The 23,934-nt window shown below is 43.4% G+C and overlaps 1 protein-coding gene across 3 annotated transcripts; it reads left to right on the top strand.

Annotated features, from left to right (window-relative positions):
• Positions 1 to 2,744: 2,744 nt before the first annotated feature.
• RPP30 (ribonuclease P/MRP subunit p30) lies at positions 2,745 to 23,888 on the top strand. 3 transcript variants are annotated; one of them, XM_075504862.1, is made up of 11 exons: positions 2,801 to 2,964; positions 3,944 to 3,999; positions 4,320 to 4,376; positions 5,091 to 5,165; positions 5,693 to 5,764; positions 11,481 to 11,570; positions 13,913 to 14,029; positions 17,608 to 17,637; positions 18,059 to 18,096; positions 19,236 to 19,315; positions 21,329 to 23,885. In XM_075504862.1, the coding sequence occupies exons 1-11, from the start codon at positions 2,883 to 2,885 to the stop codon at positions 21,436 to 21,438; spliced, it is 807 nt and encodes a 268-aa protein (XP_075360977.1). In that variant the 5' UTR covers positions 2,801 to 2,882; the 3' UTR covers positions 21,439 to 23,885. The 3 variants fall into 3 exon arrangements, with proteins under 3 accessions (XP_075360975.1, XP_075360977.1, XP_075360976.1); XM_075504861.1 differs by having other exon boundaries at positions 2,871 to 2,968; positions 21,329 to 23,886; XM_075504860.1 differs by lacking the exon at positions 5,693 to 5,764 and having other exon boundaries at positions 2,745 to 2,964; positions 21,329 to 23,888.
• Positions 23,889 to 23,934: the final 46 nt, after the last annotated feature.

The following is a 23,934-nucleotide window of genomic DNA, read 5'->3' as shown; positions in this document are numbered from 1 at the left end:
AATAAAGTATCGGTATATGTTTCTCCTGCATTGGGGAAATATGTTGTCAAAATGTTTAGAATATTTTATCAGAGACTGGTTAGAATTCCATGGACAAATACTACTGAAACCTTGATTTTTATTCCCAGCATGTACTGTTTAGCAAATAACACTCTTGTCCAACTTCTAGCAAAGATGTTGCAGCTGCAGTTTTCTTTGCTGCCTTTTCTTGTCTTTGTGAAAACAAATCATCACCGCTCTGTGGCAGTAAAACAGAGAGGTAACCGTTCTCATCTTTGGCATTTCTTATCATTGTCAAAATAAATACTCACATCTGTGCAACTTAAATGTGAAATGATGTCTTCCCTTTTTGGAACCCGCAAATACTAACAGCAAGCTGTCACCTGAAAAGGAAACAAACAATTAAAGTGAAATTTATGCTAAAAATTCTGTATTACTCAGAAAAGCAGAGAACCCATCCCTGAAAATTCAGTCTGCACCTTTACAAAGGACGTTATTGAGGTTATGATAAAAGTGACCGTGATATTCATGTTACTGAGGTGCTGAGATAGATAGCACCAAATAATATCTTAGGTCCTTAAAAGTGCTAAACACAGAACTAAAGCAAAAAAATGTAACAGTTGCTACCAGGGGCTGCCCATTGAAAACATGTTAGAAGAATTGTTAGGGTTTCTGCATAGAAATTTACTGAAAGGACTGCCCTGAGACCTAAGTGTGTTGAGAAAGAAAACACCTGGAGGGAGGAGATCTGGCTCCACTCGGAGGACTTCAGGACACCAATGAAACAAAGCAGGTTAGAAGCTTGTAGCTTAGCAGTGAGGACCACAAAGATGTTTTAAGTAGATCACTGGGGCTAGCCTAAACAAAAGTAGTAAGATCTGAGTAATCAAGGTAGGAAATAAGGTTGTACACTGGTTTCAGTACATGATTCATGATACCTGATGCTGAAAGTGCTTCATACTCAGATTCTTACACCATTACAGCAAATAGGGTTCTGCAGATCTTCTGCACGAAGATCTGTTTAAGTGTTCTCCATTGTAAATGCCTCGAGGAAAGGTTTGTTTTGCTTGTATATTGCCAGACACAAAAGCTGCTTAATCCTGTTTGATGTCTCTGAACACTGCTGCAGTAGGGCCATTCAAAAATAATTGATACATGTTTATGGGTTGCTTCTTACATTCATTAAGACAAATCAAATCAAGTTCCATCATATACTCAGTCAAAGAAAACCTGAAATAATACCTCAAGCTCTTCCATTTTCACACACATCAAAGAAAAGCCTGAGAACACCATTCAGGCTATGATGCTTGTTCGAACAACTGGCAGAGAAGCAGATCTGGCTGATCTACTAGGCAAACACCGTATGGACGCAGACAGGCCAAAACAGAGCTCCTTTACTGAAATACCTTGACCCAATATTGTCAAGAACAAAATGTCAGATGTGGCAAGAACAAAGATGGTTTACCAGCTGGGGTTTTTTCCCCTTTCAGACAGATGTGTCTTTTCCCTGTCACAGAGATGTGACAGGCTGTTGTCTACTGACCCCCAAAGCTGCCCTGTGCTGCTAGTCCAGACTCTGCAGCCCACAAGTACCTTCTCTGCTACCACCGTCCCAGGTCTTTGTAACTCATCAGACAGCAAGGCCAGAAACGTGCCAAGCAGGCACTATTGCTGTTTGGTCATCCATTGGAAACCGTGTGATCTCTTTGGTAGAAATGAGCCACCAGTCCCCGGGCACAGCTGGCACAAGCTGCACCAAGGACAGGCCCCGTAAGCAGGGACGTACCAGGAGTTGGCAGCATCAACGTCTTGGGCTTGGTTAGAAGCATTTTTGCCTCGTTGAGAATTCAGAGCTCCGGATGCGCCACAGACTTCCCTTCGTGAACCTTTAGCCCAGTTTGAAGAAAGAGAAAGCCAAGGACCCCTGGCCCGGCCGGGGCCCTGGAGTGCCACCTGAAGGTGGATGGGAATCACAGACCTGCCGTCTTCAGCAGCTGCTGTAAGTCCCCAAACAAAAAAAAAACTAATTACCACCTGTATTTTACATAACCTGTGCTATTTATCAATGGTAAAACGGTATTTGTGCTTTTTGTAACAGTGCTACATAGTGAACGTGTATTCGAGTACTGGCCTATTACAATTCCTCGGTCTTTTTGCATGTTAGGGGATATCTCTTGGCATGGAAGCTTGGGGTTTTATTTCACTTTTTTTTTTAGCTAACATAGGAGACAGAAGACCTTTCAATAACTAGAAAGGATTCCTTTTTTTATTTTATTGACAGTATTCGGATGGAGCTCAACGAGTTTAACTGGTAATACTTCAGCCGAGCGAGGCTGCTGCTCCACCTGGTGGGTACAGGCCAAGGCTCTGAGGAGAGCGGTGTGCCTCGGCCTGCTCTGCTTCAGCCGCGCAGGGTGGCACAGAGCCCGGTTCAGTCTCCTTCAGAGCCAAGTTCGAGCTTCTTCAGAGCCAGGGCTGACCGTTCTCAGAGCCAAGTTCGACTTCTTCAGAGCCAGGGCTGACCGTTCTCAGAGCCAAGTTCGACTTCTTCAGAGCCAGGGCTGACCGTCCTCAGAGCCCCGCCTGAGATCCGAGACATTCGCCACACAGGCTTTCCCCTGGGTCACCGCAGCCCTTTGCTGGAGCCCCTCCGACCGACGAGTACCCGCGACGATGTGAAACACCCTCGCTGTTTGCTGCTGCGGTTTTCTAAATGCAGCCGGTGAACGCCGCCAGCGGAGACCCCTCCTGCCGGCCGGGGGCCCTGCCCGCCCGGCACCGGAGGTGACTACAAGCCCCAGGCTGCCGCGGGCCGCCGGGGGGGCGGTGCCGGGTGCCGTGCGCCGTGCCCGGCTGCGGCCCGCCCCGCCGCAGCGCGCAGCATGGCCGGCTTCGCGGACCTGAACCTCCCGCAGGGGCCGGACAAGAAGTCCCTGCAGAGCCTGCTGGAGGCCGCAGCGCACCGTGAGTCAGTGCCCCGGCACGGCGGGAGCGGGCAGGGCGGCGGCGGGGCCGGGGCTTGGGCTGCGCTGCGGAGCCGGTGGGCCCGGGCGGGGGAGGGCTGGGCCCGGGCGGGGGCCGCAGGACGCGAGCGGCAGCTCCGCCAGGCTGCTGTGGGCGCAGCGTGGGTCTCTAGGCTGAGTTTTCCCTCCTGGTAGGCTCAGCCTCGCCATCTGCTTCCCTGGCGGGTCGCGTTCCCCCTCGCTCCTCTCCGCTCTCCCTGTTCAACTTGGGGTTTTCTGCAAGTGAAGTGACCAGGACGGAGTCTTCGCCGTGCTGAGTAGCAAGGAGAGCTCGTGTTGTGCCTTGCAGGCTCTGTCTCTGCCTGTTTTTCCCGGTGTAACAGTTTTTTTCCCATTGTGGACACAATTTTCCACCTGCACTTTCTTATGGCCTAAATCTTTTTTTCTGCAGAACTGTTGTGCAGCCAGGTGCTGCCTGTCCCGTGTTTGGGGGGTGATTTGTCTTTGGCAAGTGTACCGTCTGCCTCTGATCCCTGCTGAACGAGACCTTTTCAATTTTGTCAGCATCGTTTTGAATGCTCACCTTGCCTTCTCCTGTAGCTGCATCTCTACCAGCCCTGCCTTGTCCGCAGTTTTAACAACTATCCTGACTGTCCTTAAGCATTTTCCCTAAAGAAAGTCATCAACAGGATCAAAGTAGGGCAAAATCTTTGGGGACTCCAAGTATTCATGTTCATAACACTCTACTGTCGAGTAAGGGTTGTCAGGGCTGGGGTGTATTAAAAGGCAAACAGAATTTTTTTGTTTTAAGGCACTTTTTGGGTGAATTAATCTTCAGAAAAAATTAATGTGAAAGGTAAATATGCACATGATTGTTAATTTTGAGACATTTAAGTGATGAGTTTTAACAGGTTTCTTTTTGGATTTGTTTCCATTAGTTTACTGGAGAAAATATTCTTACTATGTGTTTACTTTTCCAGTGGGATATTCTGCAGTTGCTCTTAATCATGTCATTGATTTTAAAGAAAAGAAACAGGTAATTTTTGTTGGGGTTATTTGTTCTTAGTGTGTTTTCTCTTGTAAACCTGTGTGCCTTATTACATGTTCCCAAATAGCTTTATCTGCAGAACGCACATCTAGATGCAAGTACAAATGTCTGTATTTGTGACAGAACTCTCATTTTATAATTCAGTATAATTGCCCTGGAGTTAACTTTTAATGTAGTCCGTGTATTGTCCCTGGGAAATAGTTTTGTTAGCATGGCAAATTTCTTTTTAGGAGTAGAACACAGCTTTTGTTTACATTGTAAACTTAACGCATGACATTTTGAATAACTTTGTTTTGTTCTCTTTTAAGGAAATTGTCAAGCCAGTATCTCCTTCAGAGTTGTTTCCATCTTTGCCTATTGTACAAGTATGTCTAGTTACATTCTATCTAGGTATTGTTATTCTGAGGCTGTTTTTTTTTACCTTGATGTGTTTGTATATGTGATTTTGTGTATTGCAAGTTAATCAAAAAAGAGAAATTTGTCCATTACTTGATGGTTAAAACTTGCAGCATTAGGAGAATGATACACTTGCGTTAGAGTAGGCTCTATTCATTATTGAAGAAATTATTAAAGAAATTACTTCATGTGAATTTTGAATCTTCTTGTAGTTGCATAATTACAGTATAATTCTTGAAATTTCAGTTTTGGAAATAACTTCCTGGTTTCAATGGAGCAAGATTTCACTGTAATGAACCAAGTCTGCGTTTCAAATCACTGACCTATGTTAATTCAGGAGCTGCTTTTGCTTGCAGTTGTGGCCTCCCTGGGCAACCATACCAGTATTAAAACATACTCAGTTTTTCTGCGTGATTTTACTTTTTTTTTCCTTTCTTCCTTTCTTTTTCCTTTCTATTGACCCTTCCTCAGAGAAACACAATAAGTCATTATTTTTAAAGGGCAGGTATAATATCAAACAGATCAATATAAAATAGGGAAGTGTAACTACAGACTTTAAAAAATGAGTGTAGGCAAGAATATGAGGAAGGTACCATTTTCTTTTTGTAGTGGACAGGGTGAAAGTCACCACAAATTTTTGCTTTGGAGCTTTTTAAGTCTTTTGTATTATTTCTTTTTTGTAGGGGACATCTAAAAGAATTAAAGTCTTAACCCGGCTAACACTTGTTGTTTCTGATCCTTCCCACTGTAATCTCTTGGTAAGTATATTCAGTATATTAATTTTCCAATTTTTTTTGGAAATTGTATGGGGAGAACTTCGTGGATTTTATGGGATGCTCAGTAGTGATTTCTCAGATCTCATCTTTAGCAAATAATGTGATCATGGAGAGATGCAGACTTACAAGACTGGATATGGCTTCTGTTGATCGTTTGTCAGTGTGGGACAACAGTTCTGTTCCTTGGTTCTTTCCTTTGATTACTGGACTTCTGTGCATAAACTAGAAGACCATGAGCAAACACTGTGTCTGTTTATGTTTTAGTGCTACATGATCGAAGCAAAAGGTGTGAGTGCCTTACTAGGGGGGTGGGACAAGCCTCAAAATGAGAATGACTTCACAGTATGGCTCACAGCAGAGACCTACTATGTAACTGGATGATTATTGGCTTTGTTTTAGTACTTGAAAGTGAAAAAGGGATTTTCTTCTCATTATTTTGGTCGTAATCATTGTGCATAGCTTTGGCATCTGCCAGAATCGAAGGTAGTAATTGTTTCCTCCTTTTGTAGAGATCAACATCTGCAAATGTAAGGTTATATGACATCATAGCAGTATTTCCAAAGACCGAGAAACTGTTCCATGTAAGTACAATCACTTGATTGGCAATGCCTGTCTCATAACTTTTAGTGCCTTGGGCTAGTTTGAGTAGATGCTTTGTTTTGATTTTGTTTCCCGTTTTATACAGGCCTGCATGTCATGGGGCTAATTAAGCAACATAGGCTGCCTGATCAGTTGATAGAATGAGAAGGTTGGGAGGGACTGCAGGAGACTGTAAGGCCTTGAGGTGACTGGTTAAAGTCTGAAACATCTACCTGATGAATGGACTTGTATGCCTCTGTGCTGTGGTTTCCTTTGTGTGTCTTGTACTCCTCAGTACTACTGAGTACTCTCCTCTAGTGAGGAGAGAAAACATCCTTTTTTTTCTAATATATACCAGCAGCATGTAGAAAACTTCTGTCTTGAACTTTAACTTCTTGGACTCTGACAGCTTCCCCAAAACACATTTGCTATCTTCTGTTAGCACTAATTGTTCCTGGTCTCTGAAACACCAGGGAAAGTGGGAGGATTTTAAGGTGGAACTAATGTGGTTCTGAGAGTTATCTTCTTCCTTTTAGTCTTAGGTCTTCTCTTGGAAGTTCATCCAAATGAATAGCTGATCTCTTTTTCTTCAATTTTTCCTTTTATTTCTTTATTTTAAATCAAAAGAGGAGCAAGAGCTTATGAGACAGAGCTACTTCCAGTTGTCATAGCATCTTATGAACAGATAAAATAAAATTTCCAAAAGTAAACATGCCTGATTAAACATAACAACCCTTGGTCCATTGCCAGACTGAGATTTCTGGTTTTGTTTTGTTTTGAGTGTTTTGTATGCTCAGGTTGAGTGGGAGAGGCTTCACTTCTGTGACTTCATGATATGGTTGTTACTTCACCTGCCGAGAAGACCATTGAGGCTATACAAAAGTAGAGCAGCCTCAGGGGAAATACTTGGAGGACAGACGGTCATTTTCTCACTCAGATTTTATCCTGGCTGTTCAGAGCAAACTTGCAACTGAAAACTGCCTCCACAAAATTTGTGAGTCTTTGAGGGTGTTGCGATATCAGTGTTACTGAACAAATGCTGGCGTTTGTAGCAGTGGTAGCGCTCCAAGTGTGCTAGTGAGAGAAAATAGTGGGTGTGAATAATTTTCAAAACCTTAGTTAGGACCAATTTGTGACCTTAGCCCAACACTGTTGTTTCTCGCATTGGTTTATGTTAATAGAAATGCAAGTATTTTGAACAAAACCCCCAATGCTCTGTCACTTTTATGGTTTTTAAAAAAAAAAAAATCATAGGTGTTGCAAGTGTGTTTGACCATGAACTGCTTCAGTCCATTTCTGGTGTTTGACTGAAGAAGACATTTACTATGTAGAGGTGATACCTAAATACAGTGATGTGCAGTAATTCTTCGGCCGTTACTAACAGCACCAAGCATCATACTGTCTTCCAGCTTTTATCCGTAGCTGCTATACCTTGTATAGACCCTTCCTACCAGAAAAATTCCTAGTTTTAAAACACCGTCTGAGGCAGAATGATCTCAGCTTGGCTTGTTGGATGGTAGGTGTTCGTTATCTCTGTCTCTCTCATATTTTTCATGACATTGTTCTCAAATACTTGGTAACAGCTGATGTAATTGGTCTGATCAAGTGGAGCATCTGGAAGCAAGTCATATTTTTGTCAGAATGTTTTTCTTACAAAACCCAAAATTGTGACATCTGACCTGTTGCAAGCTCGTAAATAATAACACTGACTCTGAACTGGAAGAGTAGGTGGAAGCAGCCCATCTCTGTTAGCCTTGGCAGGCAGCAAGCAGGTGTGCAGTTTAAAGCAGTGTGAAGAAAGCACAGGGACACCAAATGCAAACGCGAATTTCTTTGGAGGAGTGCCAGAATTATACTGACAAGCTCTCTTTGACAGTAAAAACTGAGTCTGTTTTTTGTGTTGTTTTTTTTTTTAATAAGTTAAAGCTACTTTCTAGTACTCCTGAGTACCTGTTTTGACACATTAAAATGATATTCTTCTGGTTTGTTTCTCTAAATTATTTCGCCTCCTTTTTGAAAACTTGTCCAAGTAAAGTACAAAGCAAGAGGCTGTAGAAGAAGGTGAACTTTAAAGAATCTTTCAGCAGAAGAATTCAAGCATCATTATAACAGTTACAGCTTAATGAAACTGATTTCTAACTGCTTTTGTTTTCCTTGCAAGATTTTAGGATTCTTGGGGGTGTGAGAGAGGCAAATAGTTGTAAAATACTTTTGAGGGCCACTCTCCACCTCTTTCTTGTGGTCTCTGGCAACAATGTAAAATCTCACTTCTCAAGTGAGCTCAATCAATTTATCATGTGTTTAAACAAGCACCTGAAGCCAGGTAATCAGCAGGGGCATGCTGTCTTGTTTCGGGGGGAAAGGGTTCACTCTCATTTAAGGGTGGGTATTTTTTTATTTTCAGCTGTATTGTGAGTTCTGCTGCAGTTGGATGTCCAGCTGTGGCAGTGTTTAAGATGGCATAAACAGCCACTCATTTCTGCAGGTCCCTGTCTGCTCTGCTGCTTGCTTAGCTGCACGGCACTTTGGTTTGAGGAAAACACTTTTGGCTGAAAAGTAACCAGAGTTTTTGCCAAGTTATTTTGCAGGCACATCTGCTTTCCTGCTCTGAGCATTCAGCCGCATGGATGGTTGTGCCGGCACAAAGAGGATGGCTGTGCTCTGGGCAGGCCAATGCAGATAGCAACCGTTTAAGCTGACATTCTCACAGGTGATGGACAGTGGAAGGAAGGAAGCAGGATTGTCAATGAAACCATCTTCATTGCTTCCGTGCTGGCAGCACTTTTAGCTGGGGAGGGAACTCAAGCATCTTTCTTGCAAACTGCATGAGGTGAAAGACTTCATCCTTACATGTTCACATTCAGGGCAGATTTGTGTGTTTGTCTGTTGTTTAAAGATTTTAGGTTTTCTGACTCTCTATGGAGAGCTGTGTCAGTTTTACAGAGGCATCAACAGGGAGTCTGGCACAAGTGATGTTACAGATGAAGTTTCAGCATATACCTCTGGCTCTTATGACTCATGGATCTTTCACTGTTAAGGATAAAGCCTTCTAGGGTGGGTCTTGCTCCACAAATTAACTTTATATTTTAAAACTGGCTGTTGCTAACAACATTACTTTGAGAGCATCATCTTTCTCACCAACAATTTGGCCCTTGGATTATTTTCCATAGAACAGGATTTTTCATGTTTTTGTAAAAGAAATACATGTCCACTGGAGATGTCCTGTAATTTTAGGATGGCCCAAAACCAGTCTGTGCCTCTTGTCATGAGCCAGGGAAGCTTTTCTGTGACCGAGTGTGGCAGTGATATGTACTGAAAGATGTGCTCAAATTCTGCAAATAACGTACATCGTCAGGGGTATGAGGAAGCTGTGTTTGCCAAGATAATTGTAGAACATGCTCCTTCTTTAAGTCTCCCAAGAGGATTGTTTTGGGATGCAACAGGAATGCCCACTTCATGCCAGGAATAAGGTCTGTGCCTGTTGCTTTTCAAAAATTTTGCTTTTTAAGAATTCGGACTGTTTTAATCATATTAGTTCTGCCTGCTGTTTGTAAGCAATTAGCAGATCACCAGTATCTAAAAAAACTTTCTTCTGTAAGTCTGAGGATGTAGTGCAAAGCCAAATTTCAATGTTTATTCCTAAAATGTTTTCCAAAGCTTTCTTCAGGTGTTCCAAGCAGTGGAGAAGTTATTTATTTCTGGCTGTCTGGAGTTTCCCAGCAGATGGGGCTCTTGCCTGCCGTGTGGCCAGCACCTGGCTGTGCAACTGCTGCATATCATTTTCTGTATGAAGTTTTTGCACTTCAGATCCTTTCAGCAGGCAGGGTAACCTTAACTCGCCTGCATGTATGACTTGTCCAGGAGCCAAAGCTAGGTTGAACATTGGAGTGTTTGGAGAAACTTTCCATGCAGTGCAGGAATTCCTCCTTATGGGGAAGTATGGCTCTTAAATTTGTTTTTCCTTGGTGGTGTTTTCTTAAATGTTCTTGTCACTGGAATCCTGTAGATATCCTGGCATTTGGGTCACTCCCTTTTCCACTGTGCTTAATTTGCAAAATGGAAAAGAGTTTTCCAGTGTTTCTGGGGCTGATTAGGAAGGCTTGTTTTCTCATCACATAGGGCAACTTGCATGTTTCTGATGTGTATTCTTGCTTTCCTTCATTTTCAGTTTTCTCTCTTCCTGAATTTCCTATGGCCTCACTGACATCTTTTCTAGGACATGATTCAGAGCTATTTGCTCTGTGCATGTTCCCATAAATCACCTCTGTCTAGATGGTAGTTTGTACTTCACGTAAGACAAGGATTAAAACTGGCTGTAGCAGGGCTAAACTTACACATGCAAGGCTAATTTGATGCAATAGATTCCAACCGTGTCCTGCCTAACAGAGTTGGTACAGGTAGGGCATGAAGATAAAGTTTAATCTGGATGGCCTGGTAGGGACATTTTAACATTGAAAACCTTCTGGTTTGCTGGATCTTTGAATTGCCTGCACGTGTGCTGTGGCTTTCTTGTCTAGGAGAGCATGCTATCAACAGCTAAGAAACATTCCTTAAGCTGGGCCTCTGCTCTCATCTCCATCCAAATTTCATGTGAACAAACTGGTAGAAGACTAGTTTGCAAAGCAATAGCCAGCGCTGTGTTAGAGCAGAGTGCGGCTACCCCACAGCCCAGCTCTGGGATTCCCCGCAACCCCCGCTGCTTTCGTGCTGGTGCGAGGAGGGATGAATGGTTGGCGCCTGGCCCAGGTGTATTTGGAGCAGTTGCTGGCAGGTTTCTGAAAGCAGAGAGTTCCCCTACACGTAGAAAACTCCTTTTCAACATCTTCAGACCATTTTATCTTCTTTGTTACAATGCTGCTTACAGACGTTAATCTGGCCCTGTGTAATCATCTTTACAGGCTAGGCATATATAATTCCTACATGTCTTGTGTGCGTGAGATTATATGTAAATAAAGGGCTCCCTTTTATGTGCACTTAATTTTCTCTGTGTGTCGGTGTGGAGATTCTCAACCCTTTGTTTGTTCCTTCCCTCTTTTAATACAGGCTGTAAATTGTGGTGTGAGTTCAAAGCTAAGCTTTTAGACTATGGCCTCCAGTGCCATCTTGAGACTTTTCCAGAGATGTGGCTTTCGGGAAGGGCCGTGCGCTCCCCACCCAGCCAGGAAAGTGAGGCCGTGTGGATCGGCTTCCAGTATCGAGCACGAGGCACCACCAGTCACTGTCTGATATTCTGCTTCTGTTTCAGTCTCTTGGTTGCTTCTGGTAAAAATACTTAATCAGTAAAACAAACGGTTTCTACACTGGAATTAGAGAGTGATGGGGTAGGGGGCAGTTCCTGGGCTGTTCCCTTTGTAAACAGGGGTTGTCCTTCATTAGCTGTGAGTTCTTTTGCCAAAACCCAGTGTTGCTTCTGCATGTCCTGTGTCGGATAAGAACAAAGCAGTAAGTCTTGCCTTTGGGTCGGTCATTATTTTATTGGAAAAGTAGTTCTGTGAGGGAAGGCTTGGGTTTTAAGCCTGAAATGCTCAAGCTGTGCACCTGTAGCCCTGCTGTTTTATTGGCATACCTGCAAGGCATAGTAGCTCTTCATTTTAAAACTGAACTCACCCTGGAGAGACATTTCTTGCATTAAGAAATGAAGGAGAATATCAGTGCACCTGAAATTAGTTACATATTTTTTGGCTTATCTAATAATGTGTTCCTATTTCTTTGCTGTAGATCGCTTGCACAACTCTAGATGTGGATCTGGTATGCATAAATGTAACAGAAAAGCTGCCGTTCTACTTCCGAAGGCCCCCTGTGAATATGGTAAATTTACATCTAAATTGTTTTCTTGCTGTTAAATTCTGTATTTAATGTCAGTTTGAGTTGAATTCCCTACCATTTCCCTCCCACCATTCCCATCCAAGTGGTTCTTTTATTTTCTTGCATGATGTATAGTGTTGTTTCAGATGTCCTTCACTTCAAGGCCTCCACTGCAGCATTTAATACACACTGATGTGTATTCTTTCTCTTTCTTCTTCCTGTCCCCCACTTAAGAAGGCAGATGTGGTGTTCCCAAGGAATGGAAACGGAGCCTTAAGGCCACTGCTATGCGAAGCAGTGAGATGTGGTGTGATTGCTGACTAAGCTGCCTCCCAAACCAGAAGTGGTACAGCTGTGTCAGAATAGATAAACAGCCCTGTGATTTAAAAGACAGGAGAATGTGAATGACGGTGTTAATTTGGGAGAAGGATGTCGTGCCAGTTATTTGGAGGACAACTGTATTGAATCCATACTTAGACAAAGGAATGTCTTGGCAAATGAACCAAATGTGGAATTGCTAAATATCTGCTGTGGGACAGAAGATGTCTATCAGCATGGATTAAATATTTTGTTAATACAATTCTGCCTGCTGTTGGTGGTTTGCCAGAAAGCTTAATCTGAACATGCTCTTAGGTGAACTAGTTTTTTCCTCTGAGTATATGTCAAGGTTCATTCCACATGGGCATTCTTGGCTGATGTAATCCTTAGTGCTTAAAAATTTAAATTTGGAATTGGCTAGAAATCCTACTTCCTCTTCTACACAAAGTTTGACATAGAATAAAAAATTAAAAATTAACTAGAATTAATCCTGAAACAGAACAAAAGTAAACTTTGGAATTTAATACAGACTAGGAATTTCAACATTCCTTTTGGAAAAACAATTTTGTATGAAATGTTGTTTGAAAGTACCCTAGCTGCCCAGAACTCTGGCAGCTGAGCCAGGTGAGGAGCTGGGTGGCTCTCGGAGCGCTGTGTTTGGACACATTTTCCTTACAAGCTACTTCTCAGCTTCCACACTCCCAGCTTCAAGGCAGTCTGTCTGTCAGAGTGGTTTTGTGCATCCTCGGGCAGTCAATTTTGGTTGTTGTGATGCCAGACAGACAGATTGGCAGGCAGCTGAAGTGGTGGGGATGAGGTTTAAAATATACTTGGCTGGAAATTTTCTTCTCTGTGAGGGTGGTGAGACACTGGAACAGGTTGCCCAGAGAAGTTGTGGATGCCCCATCCCTGGAAGTGTTCAAGGCCAGGTTGGATGGGGCTTTGAGCAACCTGGTCTAGTGGAAGGTGTCCCTGCCCATGGCAGGGGGGTTGGAACTAGGTGATCTTTAAGGTCCCTTCCAACCCAAACCATTCTGTGATTCTATGAAATTGGTGTATTACCATCACCTGTTTTGGTTTTGATAAATTCGGGCTTCTCTTCTTGTTCGCAAATATCGGACCAGCTCTGTGTAAAACATTTGATGTGTACGTAGCTTCTGTTGTACTTGCATTCAGAGGTCATGCATGGATGGGAGCTGGATTAATTCCATCTGTATTCAGTTACTGGACTCTCTTACAGTATTAACATTGCAGCATTTTTTTAATAATATGAGTATAAAGCACAGAGTAGTATTTCAGGCAAATGTAGTATAGGCCAGGGAACTGGGAACTCCTACCTTTGAATTGTGTCTTTATCGCTAACTCACTGTGTCCTATAGCAAGTTGCTTAACGTTGTGTGTTTGCAAAAACAAGAATACTAGGCTTTTGGTGAGGTACTTTGAGAGACAGCAAAGGATTCTAAAGCAGCTGAAAATATATTGAATATTACTATTTGGAACTCTGCTGTGACTCACTGTTATTTAACATTGTCACAAATACCAGAGTATGCTGTGAGACAGGAGAGAAGGGACCTCATTGCTGCTTTTATGCAAGGACAAATTCCTCATCTGCAGGATGTGGGTACTGTGGGAAGCGGTGGTCTTCCTTACAGCAGGCTGTGGGGCTAGAGCAGGATGGTCCTCAAAATTTCAAGGCTTGTTTCTGACCAGCAGTGGTTACCTGTCTTCTCAACTCTGTGATAGAGGAAAGCCAATTGCAACTAATAAGTGGCTGGTATTTCTTTGTTTGTTAAGCCTCATTTATCTGTCCTCCCAAGATTCAAGTACACATACTGGTGTACAGTGAAACATTGTTCCCTGCCCCGCCCCCCAGTGCTATGCTGTGCTCTTGCTGGAACAATTCTGCCTTAATTTTTTCTCATATAACACAGTTAAACTGAGAATAAGTTGCATCAATAATAGGCAGCAGTTGTTAGATTGTTATGCTTCTCTCCTTTTGACTTTTGATCACTCTCTTTCATGTGAAGGCAATAGATCGAGGCATTTACTTTGAACTTCTTTACACGCCTGCCATCAAAGACTCCACAATGAGAAGATACACAATTTCAAATGCGATCAGCCTGATGCAAATCTGCAAAGGAAAGGTAAGCTCTCAAAGTGAAAGCAAGCTAATTAATTCGGTTCAAACTCTTCTAGAGTTGTACAGACTGAGCCATTTTAAATGAGTTTGATGCTGGGGTTTCTGAAGCTGTGACTGAATCTTTGCCTGCTATACAAGGACACAATTATTCTAGCTCCAGATACTTCCAGCCATGCACCACTGCATGCTTTCTTCTTAAGTTGTCAAACTGTTAGATTCTTTTTCAGAACAACCTATCTGTTATTATTGTATGCAATACCCAAAACAAAAGGAAACAAAAGGAAAAAAAATGTACCAGAGAGATTTGCTCTAGAACTGAAATCCATGCATCTCTTTAAAGTCCCCCATTTCGTATTTCTGACGGACCAAAAGCTCTTTTTGATAGTATACCTTGAATATGGGGGGGGGGGGGGTGTAAAAAATAATAAGAAAGAAGTAGAAATCTTGTTTTGTTAAACAGTTAGTAAATTCCTAGTATGCAAAACAGACCCAACGGCTAGCTGGCTATCAGCCAGGGCTTTGCCACAGTCACATCAACTGCATTCTTCCCTGCTACTGAAACCCAAGGAAGAAGTAATGCTTGCAGCTGAGACGCCTGTAATCCATTGCTTTCATACCTTACCTCCTCCCAGGCTGCCAGGCTAAGCTGCCTGTCATGCTGGGTCCTCTCAGGCCATGTTTTTTTTTTAACAGGGAAGCATATCATAATACATATCCAAGTTAAAAGAGATTGTAGCTCCCACCACCTTTATTAGAAACAGCCTTTGCCACACTTAGCTGGTCCAGAGAAACCAAAATTGGCATTACCCTGCAGATGTAGTCTGAAGTGGGATAAACAGCTTGGAAGGCCAATTAAAAGCAGATCCGTCGTTACCTCAGTTCCCCTCAGGCATGGCAGCCTATTTTATAGGACAGCAGAGTGGGTCAAACAGATGAATTCCCTTTAGTGCTACAGAAGAAAGTGAGTATTTGCATGGCCTTTCCTGAGAAGCCCAGCTCTGGGAGTTAATTGCACAAAATACTGACTTGTTGATGAGGTACATACACACAAAACCCCTTTCCTTTGGGATTCCTTTTTGCCAGTGCTCCTCTTTCCTCTGTGCAGTTAAAGATGTGCTTCTCATGTGGTTGTTGATTTGGAGAGCGTCAGTTGAGTTGGCGTCGCAAACAGAGCAAGTGAGATGTTTGGGCGCTCAGGTCTGTGCACAGTGCCCTTTCTTTCTGCATCTGTCAATCTAGTGCATCATCTGTGCCTGGAAGGTAAATCAGTGGGAGCTGGGCACGACAAGTTGTTGTTAGGCACTGGAAGAGGTGGGAGAGGTCTGCTAGCTTGTCTTTATTTTTTGCCTCCAGGCTCAGTACCTGGTGGGCCAGCAGAGATGGTTATTAGCCCTCACTGGCAGTTTGTCTCCATCAGTTATGTGAAGGCCTTTTTTTTAACAAGATGTGGGATGGCTGGTCCATAGGCTGCTTGCATTGGCACCTGGCATGCAGCTCTCACCTTCTGTAACCTATAGTTGCTGAACTTGCAGCAGCTTTGGGATCCTTTTGTTCCTCCTCTGTTGTAGTAGGGCAGAGAAACTTCTAGAAATTTACTCGTGTCCTCAGAGCTGGCGTTGAGCGGAGTTCTTAAAACATGTTAAAATGTGCAGGGAATGAGGGAGAGACTCGCCTGCCTTGCCAGACAGAAGCTGTGCATAGCCACAGTCCCTCACCTCCCATGTTTTGGTAACTGAGTGTGGGTACTGTGCCTGGAGCAGTGTGCTGAACAGCTGCTGTCTCCTTTACCTGGGGAGATAATGTTTTGCCTTTGAGTTCTTCCCTTTAGCCCTTCCCTTTGATTTGCCTTTGCCTGCCTCTCCTTCACTCGCTAGCAGTGCTTTTCTTGTCTGCTCTTGCCTCCTCCTCCCATCTTACCCATCCCCTAACTGGAAGCCAGTTGCCTTTGAACCGGGTGGAGTGCATCTCCAATGCACAGCAGTGAACCAGTCCTGCGCTGGTTCAAGATGGCCGCACAGCTGCTCTGGGAGCTTCTCTGAGCCTGAGAGACAGACGTTGGTTGCTAGCGCTCAGAGCAGGAGACTTGAATTTTCCCAGCAAACTCTTGCAGTCAGCACCACTGAAGCTCAATAGCACCCTTGGGATCCATAGTGCAGTCATTTTAAAGGTGAACTACACAGAAAGAAATGTCCTAGGCTCCATCATGATGTGTGCTGTTAAGTCACTTTGTATGTATTGCTTCCGCTTCTGGCTTTGCTTGTGCTAAGGCAGAGTTGTCTGTCCCATCCCTTCCTCCTCAGCACAGGAGGAAACCTTGGGCACGCTGTAAACGTGCAGTCATTTCCATGCAAATAGCTCTTCATGGGTTGAGTTCCAGCTGCGCACAGAGCGTTTTCTTCCAGTATCTGCCCTGCTCTTTGTGCTGGGCAGGCGGCAGGACAAGCAAAGCAGTGCGGGGAAGGATCAAAAGCCCGACCTTGTAACCGGAGGTGGTGTGATGTGTTGGTGGTACTGACGTCAGAGAGGGAAAGTCTTTCGCTGCCTCAGTACAATTCTCATTCCCACCCACTCGAGCAGGAATTCCCAAAGCCTTTTTTTCATTATAATAAAAGGTGCAAGGAATTTTTTGCTGCTGCTGCTGCAGTTTCCACCTGTGCAAAACAGTCTTCCCCTGTGTGAGCATCCTTGGAGGTTTAACATCAGAAGAGCACAGGCAGCTGAGCTCTGGTATCTGCCTGCCCCCAAGCAGTCACGTACCTGTTCGGTAGAAACCCTTTGGGAGAGAAGGGAGAAGGATATTTCTCTGCCTGGTGATTTTCATGGGGGTGCCAGTGTAGAGGGAAGTGAGCGTATGGCATGAATTGGCAGCCACTGCCTAGCTGCAGACAGGTTTCCTCAACCAGTGTGAGTTTGATTAAGGCCAACATGAACGCTGAGGCTAGGATTGAGTTGTACTGCAACACAGAGTAGGCTGAAAATTCAGGAGCGCCGAACTGTCTAAAGGCACTATCCGTAAGCTGCTTCTGGGGGATCCTGGACTCCTCTTCTAAGTCCATTTCTGTTACAGCTCAAGCAGAGTTGTCATTTTTGTGGGGCCTGTTTCAGCTAGTGTAAATAAAGGGGGCACTTCTTAACACAGTGTGTGCAACTCTGCAATTCTTCTTTACCCTTAAGGTCCCTTTAAAGTCCACTATGAGAGATACAGGCTGATAGGTGCTTGCTTAGTGCCATCACTCTGACATTCATACTGCTTAGCCTATCCCTCTAAAAGGTGCAGCGCTTATTCAACTCACATCTGTCTGTGAGAGGTTTGTAACTGCAAGGGAGGGCTTGTCCCTGTGCCCCTCTCTCTGTAGGGGACAGGGAGATAACCTGGGTTTATTCATGTCCCTAAATTAAGATCCACACTCTGCTAGAGTTCACTTCATCTGAGGGCATCAGATACTCTGATGGTTAATTGGGCTCTGAGCCTGAACTTAGCTAATGCTCATAAGGTCTTTGCTGCTTGCTGATTTTTTTTTTTTTTTTTAAATTTCTTGATGCTGTTTGACAGATGAACGTTTGTTCTCTTTTGTTTTCCAGAACATTGTTATATCTAGTGCAGCTGAAAGGGTAAGTCCCAGATTTTTGTTGAAGTCAGAGCAATTTGAGGCTTTATCTGTGGCTGAAAATACAGCTTTAATTATATATTAAACATATAAAAATTGTAATTTTAAATATGATTGCCATCTTGTGGAGTTTTTTAATCAATCTGTTTTACCAAAGAATTGTATTGTGGGGTTTGGGGTTTTTTTTGTTTGGTTGGGTGGGGGTTTTTTTTTTTGCTGCTGTGGTATTTTCCATGACAGTTTTCTCCCAGATGGGGACTCTGTTTTCCAAAATAATAGTATTTGCTTGATTTCCTAGTGCATGTTCAGCAGCTTGCTATTATGTAGCATTCTTGCCTTCCTGATAGCCCTGTCCTGCCTGCTCACACACTGTCAGCCTGCGAAAGAGTGCATGGACATATCCAACCTTCTTTGTTTTGTTTTAGCCTCTGGAACTACGAGGTCCTTATGATGTGGCTAATCTGTATCCTTTTTCCAAGTCAAAGACAGCAGTTAATAGTAACATGTGAAAGTTCAAAGTGGTTTTGAAATACTTCCATCCTTTACACTCCTTGAACTTTACACATTGATGCTTGTTGGTCACCAGTTCAATGAATCAGGGCTCTGAGTGGGTGTGGAAGGAACAGCAGATCTTGGTCATGGGGTGGCACGAGCAGTCACTGTAAATAGTAACATCTGTGTTCAGCTACAGGTATGTTTTGTTGTGATATGCATTGATATTGTGTGGGTGTAAGTGGAGAAATGAATAAAAACTATAAAAATGGAACCAAACCAGAAATTGCTACTTATGATCTCCAAGGTGCCACATCTTGGTATAAGAAGCTATAAAATAATATATTAAGAAAGAAAAAGTTCCTATCTGAGTGCTGGTTACTTCCATTCTGAATTTTCCAGTCCTTAGTTATGTATGTGCTGTTAAATAAGTGACTGTGTTCTAGAAACCAAGGAGAGTGTCTTTTTTCCCCTTCTTTTAGGAATTCAGATGCATTTTTGCTACTCCCCCCTCCCTGCCCCCAGGCGTGTTTCTGGACTGTCCCTTGAAGGGGAGGAGCGTGCTCTGAGTCGTGAGAACCATGTGGGAGGGTGTGTGGCCTGGAAGGATTTTACGTGCAACATTTCCTTCCCTCTTAAAAAGAGCATCCTTTCTTCTTAAAAAGAGCAGGCAGGCTCAACCCGAATTAACATATCTAATCTGGTGTCATCCCTGCTCAAGGTGGCTGGGAACTTTTTAGTGTAATGCTTTTGTGTCAGACAATGCCCTTTCCCCAGAACTGAAACTTTTAGTGGGGTCATTTTTTTACTTGATTATGCATAGAAAAATGTTGCTGTGTTGACAGACTTTTATTTTCAAAAGTACAGCTGCTTGTCTAGAAAAAAGCTATGTTGCCAGGAGCTTTCCAGGAGGGCTGCTGGGGAGCTGCAGCCAGGAGAATTGGGTGTCTCAGTTCCCTGCCTCTGGGTAACCTTATGCACAATGTCGCTTTGAGTTACAGCTTTGCTAATTCCCAGTTATTTGTAGAGTAAGCAAACCTATCGTACAGACAGACTTCCCTATTCTGTTTGTTCCTTTCTGTGCATTTTGATCCTGAACAAAGGTGACAGAGGTTTGCTGTTTGGCCTGTCAGAAAGCGAAGCCAAGGCAGCCGTGTCTACCAACTGCAGAGCCACCATGCTTCATGGAGGTAAGTGAAAAGCACATGCAAACTTGTCTAAGTAACACCTGCATTTGTTAAACTATAGTTCATGTTAATGTATGTTTTCTAAAAGGTCCGAGACCTTATAGAGTAAGTCAGCTTGGGGTTTTAGCTCCCTTGTCCAATGCATGAAGAGGAGCTTGTGCGGCAAGGGTGTTTTATTTTCCCTTGTTGCCATGTTAGCAAATCAGTGGCTGAATTGATGGGGCTGTCTGCACTGGAGTACTCACTTAACCACATTAAAGAGTCATAAACTGTTTAGCCAAAACACAGATCCCCCTGTTGTGCTTCGTAGTGAAACTATCCCTTGTTTCAGAAAGGGTTGAATGCTGATCTTGGTGACACCAGCAGAAACTACGTCATTGACTTCAAGAAAATCAGGATGCATGTGTTTTGAGTTTCCCCTCTTGCAGCATGAGTGCAGAAGCAACCTCTGCTATGTCCCTTTATGATGCTTCATTATGTGGTCTATTTCTGACTCGCTCTTCAGTGTGAACCATTTCAAACTTGATGCACAATCAAATACCCTGAGTGCTTGCTGCTTAGAAAAAAATGTTTCATATGGTGTACAATGGCTTGAAGTGGTGAAACAAAACTTGCTTCCTTATGCTCTCAGCAGAGGCAGCTCACAGTAGCTCTCTTCTACTTGCCCATTTTTAATATTAAGAAAGTGGAAATTTAGCTTGGGGCCCCCTTTTAGAGGAATAGGCTAATCAAAAGGTTTCCAGTTGTATTTTGTGTCCTGGTGTCAGTGCAGCAAAGAGATGCCACAGTTTGTGTTCCAACAATCAGTTTAGACCCTTGCTTTCCACTGTAGCACCAATTTCTCCATCTCGACCCTCCCTTTCACATGCTTATTTATTTGTTCTTAGTGTTTCTTGATTTTCGTTGTTTATTCTGATGGCAGTTTAACTTTGTGACTGAGTAGTCACATCTAGCTCTTCTGCCTCTGTCAAACTTTGTTGGGTAGGTGTGATTTCTAGTCACCTTCTCAACAACTTGAGTTGTTCTGTTTCAAACGCACAGTAGGGTTTGGTTTGCATCTCTTGTTTCAGTAGAGGTGGGGCTTGAACCTGCTGTAATTCACAGCAGGTAGGTTTGATCTCTTGGAGAAGGTATTTCTGTGAAGAGGGTCCTCCTCCAGCCTGCTGTTCATCTACATGAAGACGGCATGTTGGAAGAATTTTTGTCAAGTTTATGTGGAATTTCTCAAGACCGTCATCTGTCTTATCTGTGAAATTAAATAGCAGGTGTAATTTCCCTGTCCCCCAAAGAATGCTGGCTCAGGATAAGTCGATATATTTTGGCAAGGTTCTTGCAGAGCCTCTTTGCTAACAGAGTATTTGTGGGGAATCTCTTCTACCTCAAATTTTGCAGAGAAGCCTCCCACTAGTAGTTCTGAAATTGGATTGGGCTCACTAGGTTGTTTGGCAAACATATGAGGAGTTTGATAACAGCACACGGTAGTATTTTATGGTAATGCTGAGGGTTCTGTAAATAAAATATTCTTGAATACCATAAAGCCACTTACTTGGTATGTATAGGGGAGCCTCTGCCAATATAGCTGTGCCAGCATAGTCTGTTTAAGAATCCTGGGGTATGTGAATACATTTTTTTTTTTTTTTTTTTTTTAAGAACAGTATGTTTTGCTCAGAAAAGCAGAAATGCTTTTGACAATGCTTCAAGAATGTGTCCTTCTGTGACTATTGAACTGATTAAGCCTTGTCTCCTATGGTTTTGTGTGTCTGCAGCCCCTCAACCCCTGCAGAACTCCATTTTCCCTTATGTTTGATGTAATTCTACACCTACCATCTGATTTTCCCCTTTGGTTTCCCGACTCCGTAAGGCAGCATATCCCCAGCTCCTGCCCATGCAGGTTGCTTACCTGCTGTGTGTACTAACTGGCTGGCTGTTGGGCCATGGACACCTGCAATGAGTATGCATTAAATGCATTACTGTCATTTTATTTGAGGTACTACAGCTTCTGCTTTTATATTCCAGAAACTCGGAAGAGTGCCTGTGGGGTAGTGTACACGGTGAAGAAGCCTCGCAAGGTTGAGGAGGAAGAAACAACACTGCCAGCCTGCAAAAAGGCTAAGACTCAAGCCTGAGGACTGAACCAATTGTCAACAGGAGCCTCCATTCCATCTTTACCAAGTGTTGAGTCTTCCCCACCTTCCATCCAGCCCAGTTCCTCCCTTACTACTTTCTTGAACCTGGAGAAGAATTATTCTTCTGGTGTTCAAGTGAAGAAAGCTGTGGGAATGAGTCTGCTGAATGGTAGTTCACCACGTCTGAAAGGTCATGCTGGGCTTCTAGCCAAGGTCAGGAGACTGTCTCTCCACCCTGCCTTAGGTCTTGTGGAGTTAGTGCAAACTCAACACTTCCAACATACAGAAATTTTCAGTTGTACAAGTGAATTTCTTTCCCATTAAAAATCTTTCTAAGAATGCAAAGTCTAGCTCTTATGGTTTCTCAAATTTTAAACACATCTCTGTACTAAACCTTACAACCACAAGTTGGTAGATGAAGTTTACCTTCAGTGGCCTGTGAAGAATACTGGTGCAGTAAAAAAAAATGGGCTTCCCATTCTGTTTCGTGATCAATGGCTATAAAGAAGATCCCAGCATCTGTCACTTGCTAGGAGATATCTTGGATTTGTGTTACAGTAGGACTGACTGGCCTGACCTGCTGGACACGCAGCCCATAGGCCATCCCTGTCCTGCAGCTCTAAAAACCAAACAGTAACGTGAGATGGTTACCACAGACGGGAAGGAAGAGCCCAAGGTTACACTGAATGTGTGCTCGGTGTGATATGTTGCAGTCGCAGTGTAACAGCTGTCTCACCTTGGCCTGAGCAGTCTCTACGTCACATCATTTTTACTGCATCATTTCCTTCTTTATGTCCTCGTCTAGCAGCGTTGCCTATGAGAGTGTTCATTTTGCTGCCTCCTGCCTTTCCGTTTTCCTTCCTGTTAATGCCTCAGTAAACCTAATCTGGCTGCCAAAAAAGCAATCATAACAGATTTATAATCAGCAGAGCATTTTCAGAGCTCTTCCAAATGTTGACTGAAGTTTTGCTTTTGATTAAACCAATATAAAAATTATGTAAGCCACTGTACTCAAGATACTCTTGAGCCAGCTTTACTGTGAATATTCCAGTTCTCTCCTTGCATCTGACAACAAGTTGAGAAGTGGAAGTTATAGCACATAAAATATTGCAGAAATCTTGTAGTAGGTCATCTCTGAGCTCTTAGTAACTGGACTGAGCAGAATGGATGAAGTTCTCAGTAGACTAACAGTTCTATATAATGCTAGTGTAAGTCATAACAGCTTTTGCTTTATTCAGCAAATAAGGAAATATTTTTCCTTTATGTTATTTTACTTGTTGACTTTGTATTTGAGTCTGTTTTATTGTAGGTATTGGGATGTAAAAAAAAAAAAGTAATACATATATAGGCACTAGTTTATCATTTACGGACTTACCTCCAAAACGATGCTCTAACTAGAGAAGAAGCAGAAATGTGTTTGGTGCAATTTTCTGAATGACACATTATCTTGCCTTGGCCAGAGAATCACCTGCCTTGAGCATGAGAGAAGTTGTTTGGTAACTAGCATATGGAAAGAGGCTTTTGAATGCTAGAGATCCTTCTTGCTGCTTGTTTGACTTGATTTTGAAAATTTAGTCTGCATCTTTGCCCTTTAAGTAGATGCAGTGCTTCAGGAACTGACTGAAAAGTTTCTTCTCCCCCAGTTTCCTGAAGCGTGTTGTTTTGGCCCCTTTGGTGCCTGAACAATTGCACTGCTTCTTGGTTAGGATGATGAACAAACTGAGTTAGCCAGCACTGCTGTCATTTCTATTTCCGGCAAGGCATGCTCCCAGTCTCCGGGTAATTGTGCAGAAACAAGCAGTGGCTTGCAGAGAAGGGCAGCGAGCAGAGGTGTGCCGTCATTTTTATGGAGAAGAGTGTGTTCACAAATAAAGCCTGCGGCAGGCAAGGTGACACTTGTGAGTTACGGTGCTTGTGTGAGAAAAGTCTCATCTGTCTAGAGCCGCTGCCCTCAGTCTAGGGTGGCTGGCTGCAGGCTGAATAGGCGTTTCTTCTGCTTGCTCCTCTGTGGGGTTTCTGTAAATTCACTTAGTCTCCAAAATTGGCACTCCAGTGACAACTATTCATCGCTGCCCACTCCTGTCCCCGCCTCCTTGCCCAGGACATTGTTTTGGCCAGACTGTAAAGCCTGCTGGCTAGGAGCCAGCTGACAGGGGTTGGTGAAGCTGTGTGGGAGCCTGTGGCGTATTTCGCTGGGGGGCCGTGCCGTGGGGCGTTAGGATTGTAACCGAGTGCAGCCTGTAGTGTCCCAGTGAAGCTGGACACTGCTTCACTACTACCGCCCTGCTGGCGGTACTGGTGAGACTGTTCTGCTTCTGCTGAAGCAAAGGGAGAGGTGCCTGCCTTTCCTAGCAGGACTCGATGTCTGCCTTGGCTTGGACAACTGAAGCTGTCTCATGTGCTCCACGTAGTGAGTACTGACTTGCTGAGAAACAGAGATTTTAAATCAAACTCGGTAACAAAAGTGTAATTTTGTTTTACTAGCTACTCGAGTAC

Source organism: Mycteria americana, chromosome 6 (genome assembly GCF_035582795.1).
Source record: "Mycteria americana isolate JAX WOST 10 ecotype Jacksonville Zoo and Gardens chromosome 6, USCA_MyAme_1.0, whole genome shotgun sequence".
Lineage (NCBI taxonomy): Eukaryota > Metazoa > Chordata > Aves > Ciconiiformes > Ciconiidae > Mycteria > Mycteria americana.
The sequence above is the reverse complement of the archived record's forward strand: the minus strand, read 5'-3'. Positions and strand labels throughout refer to the sequence as shown.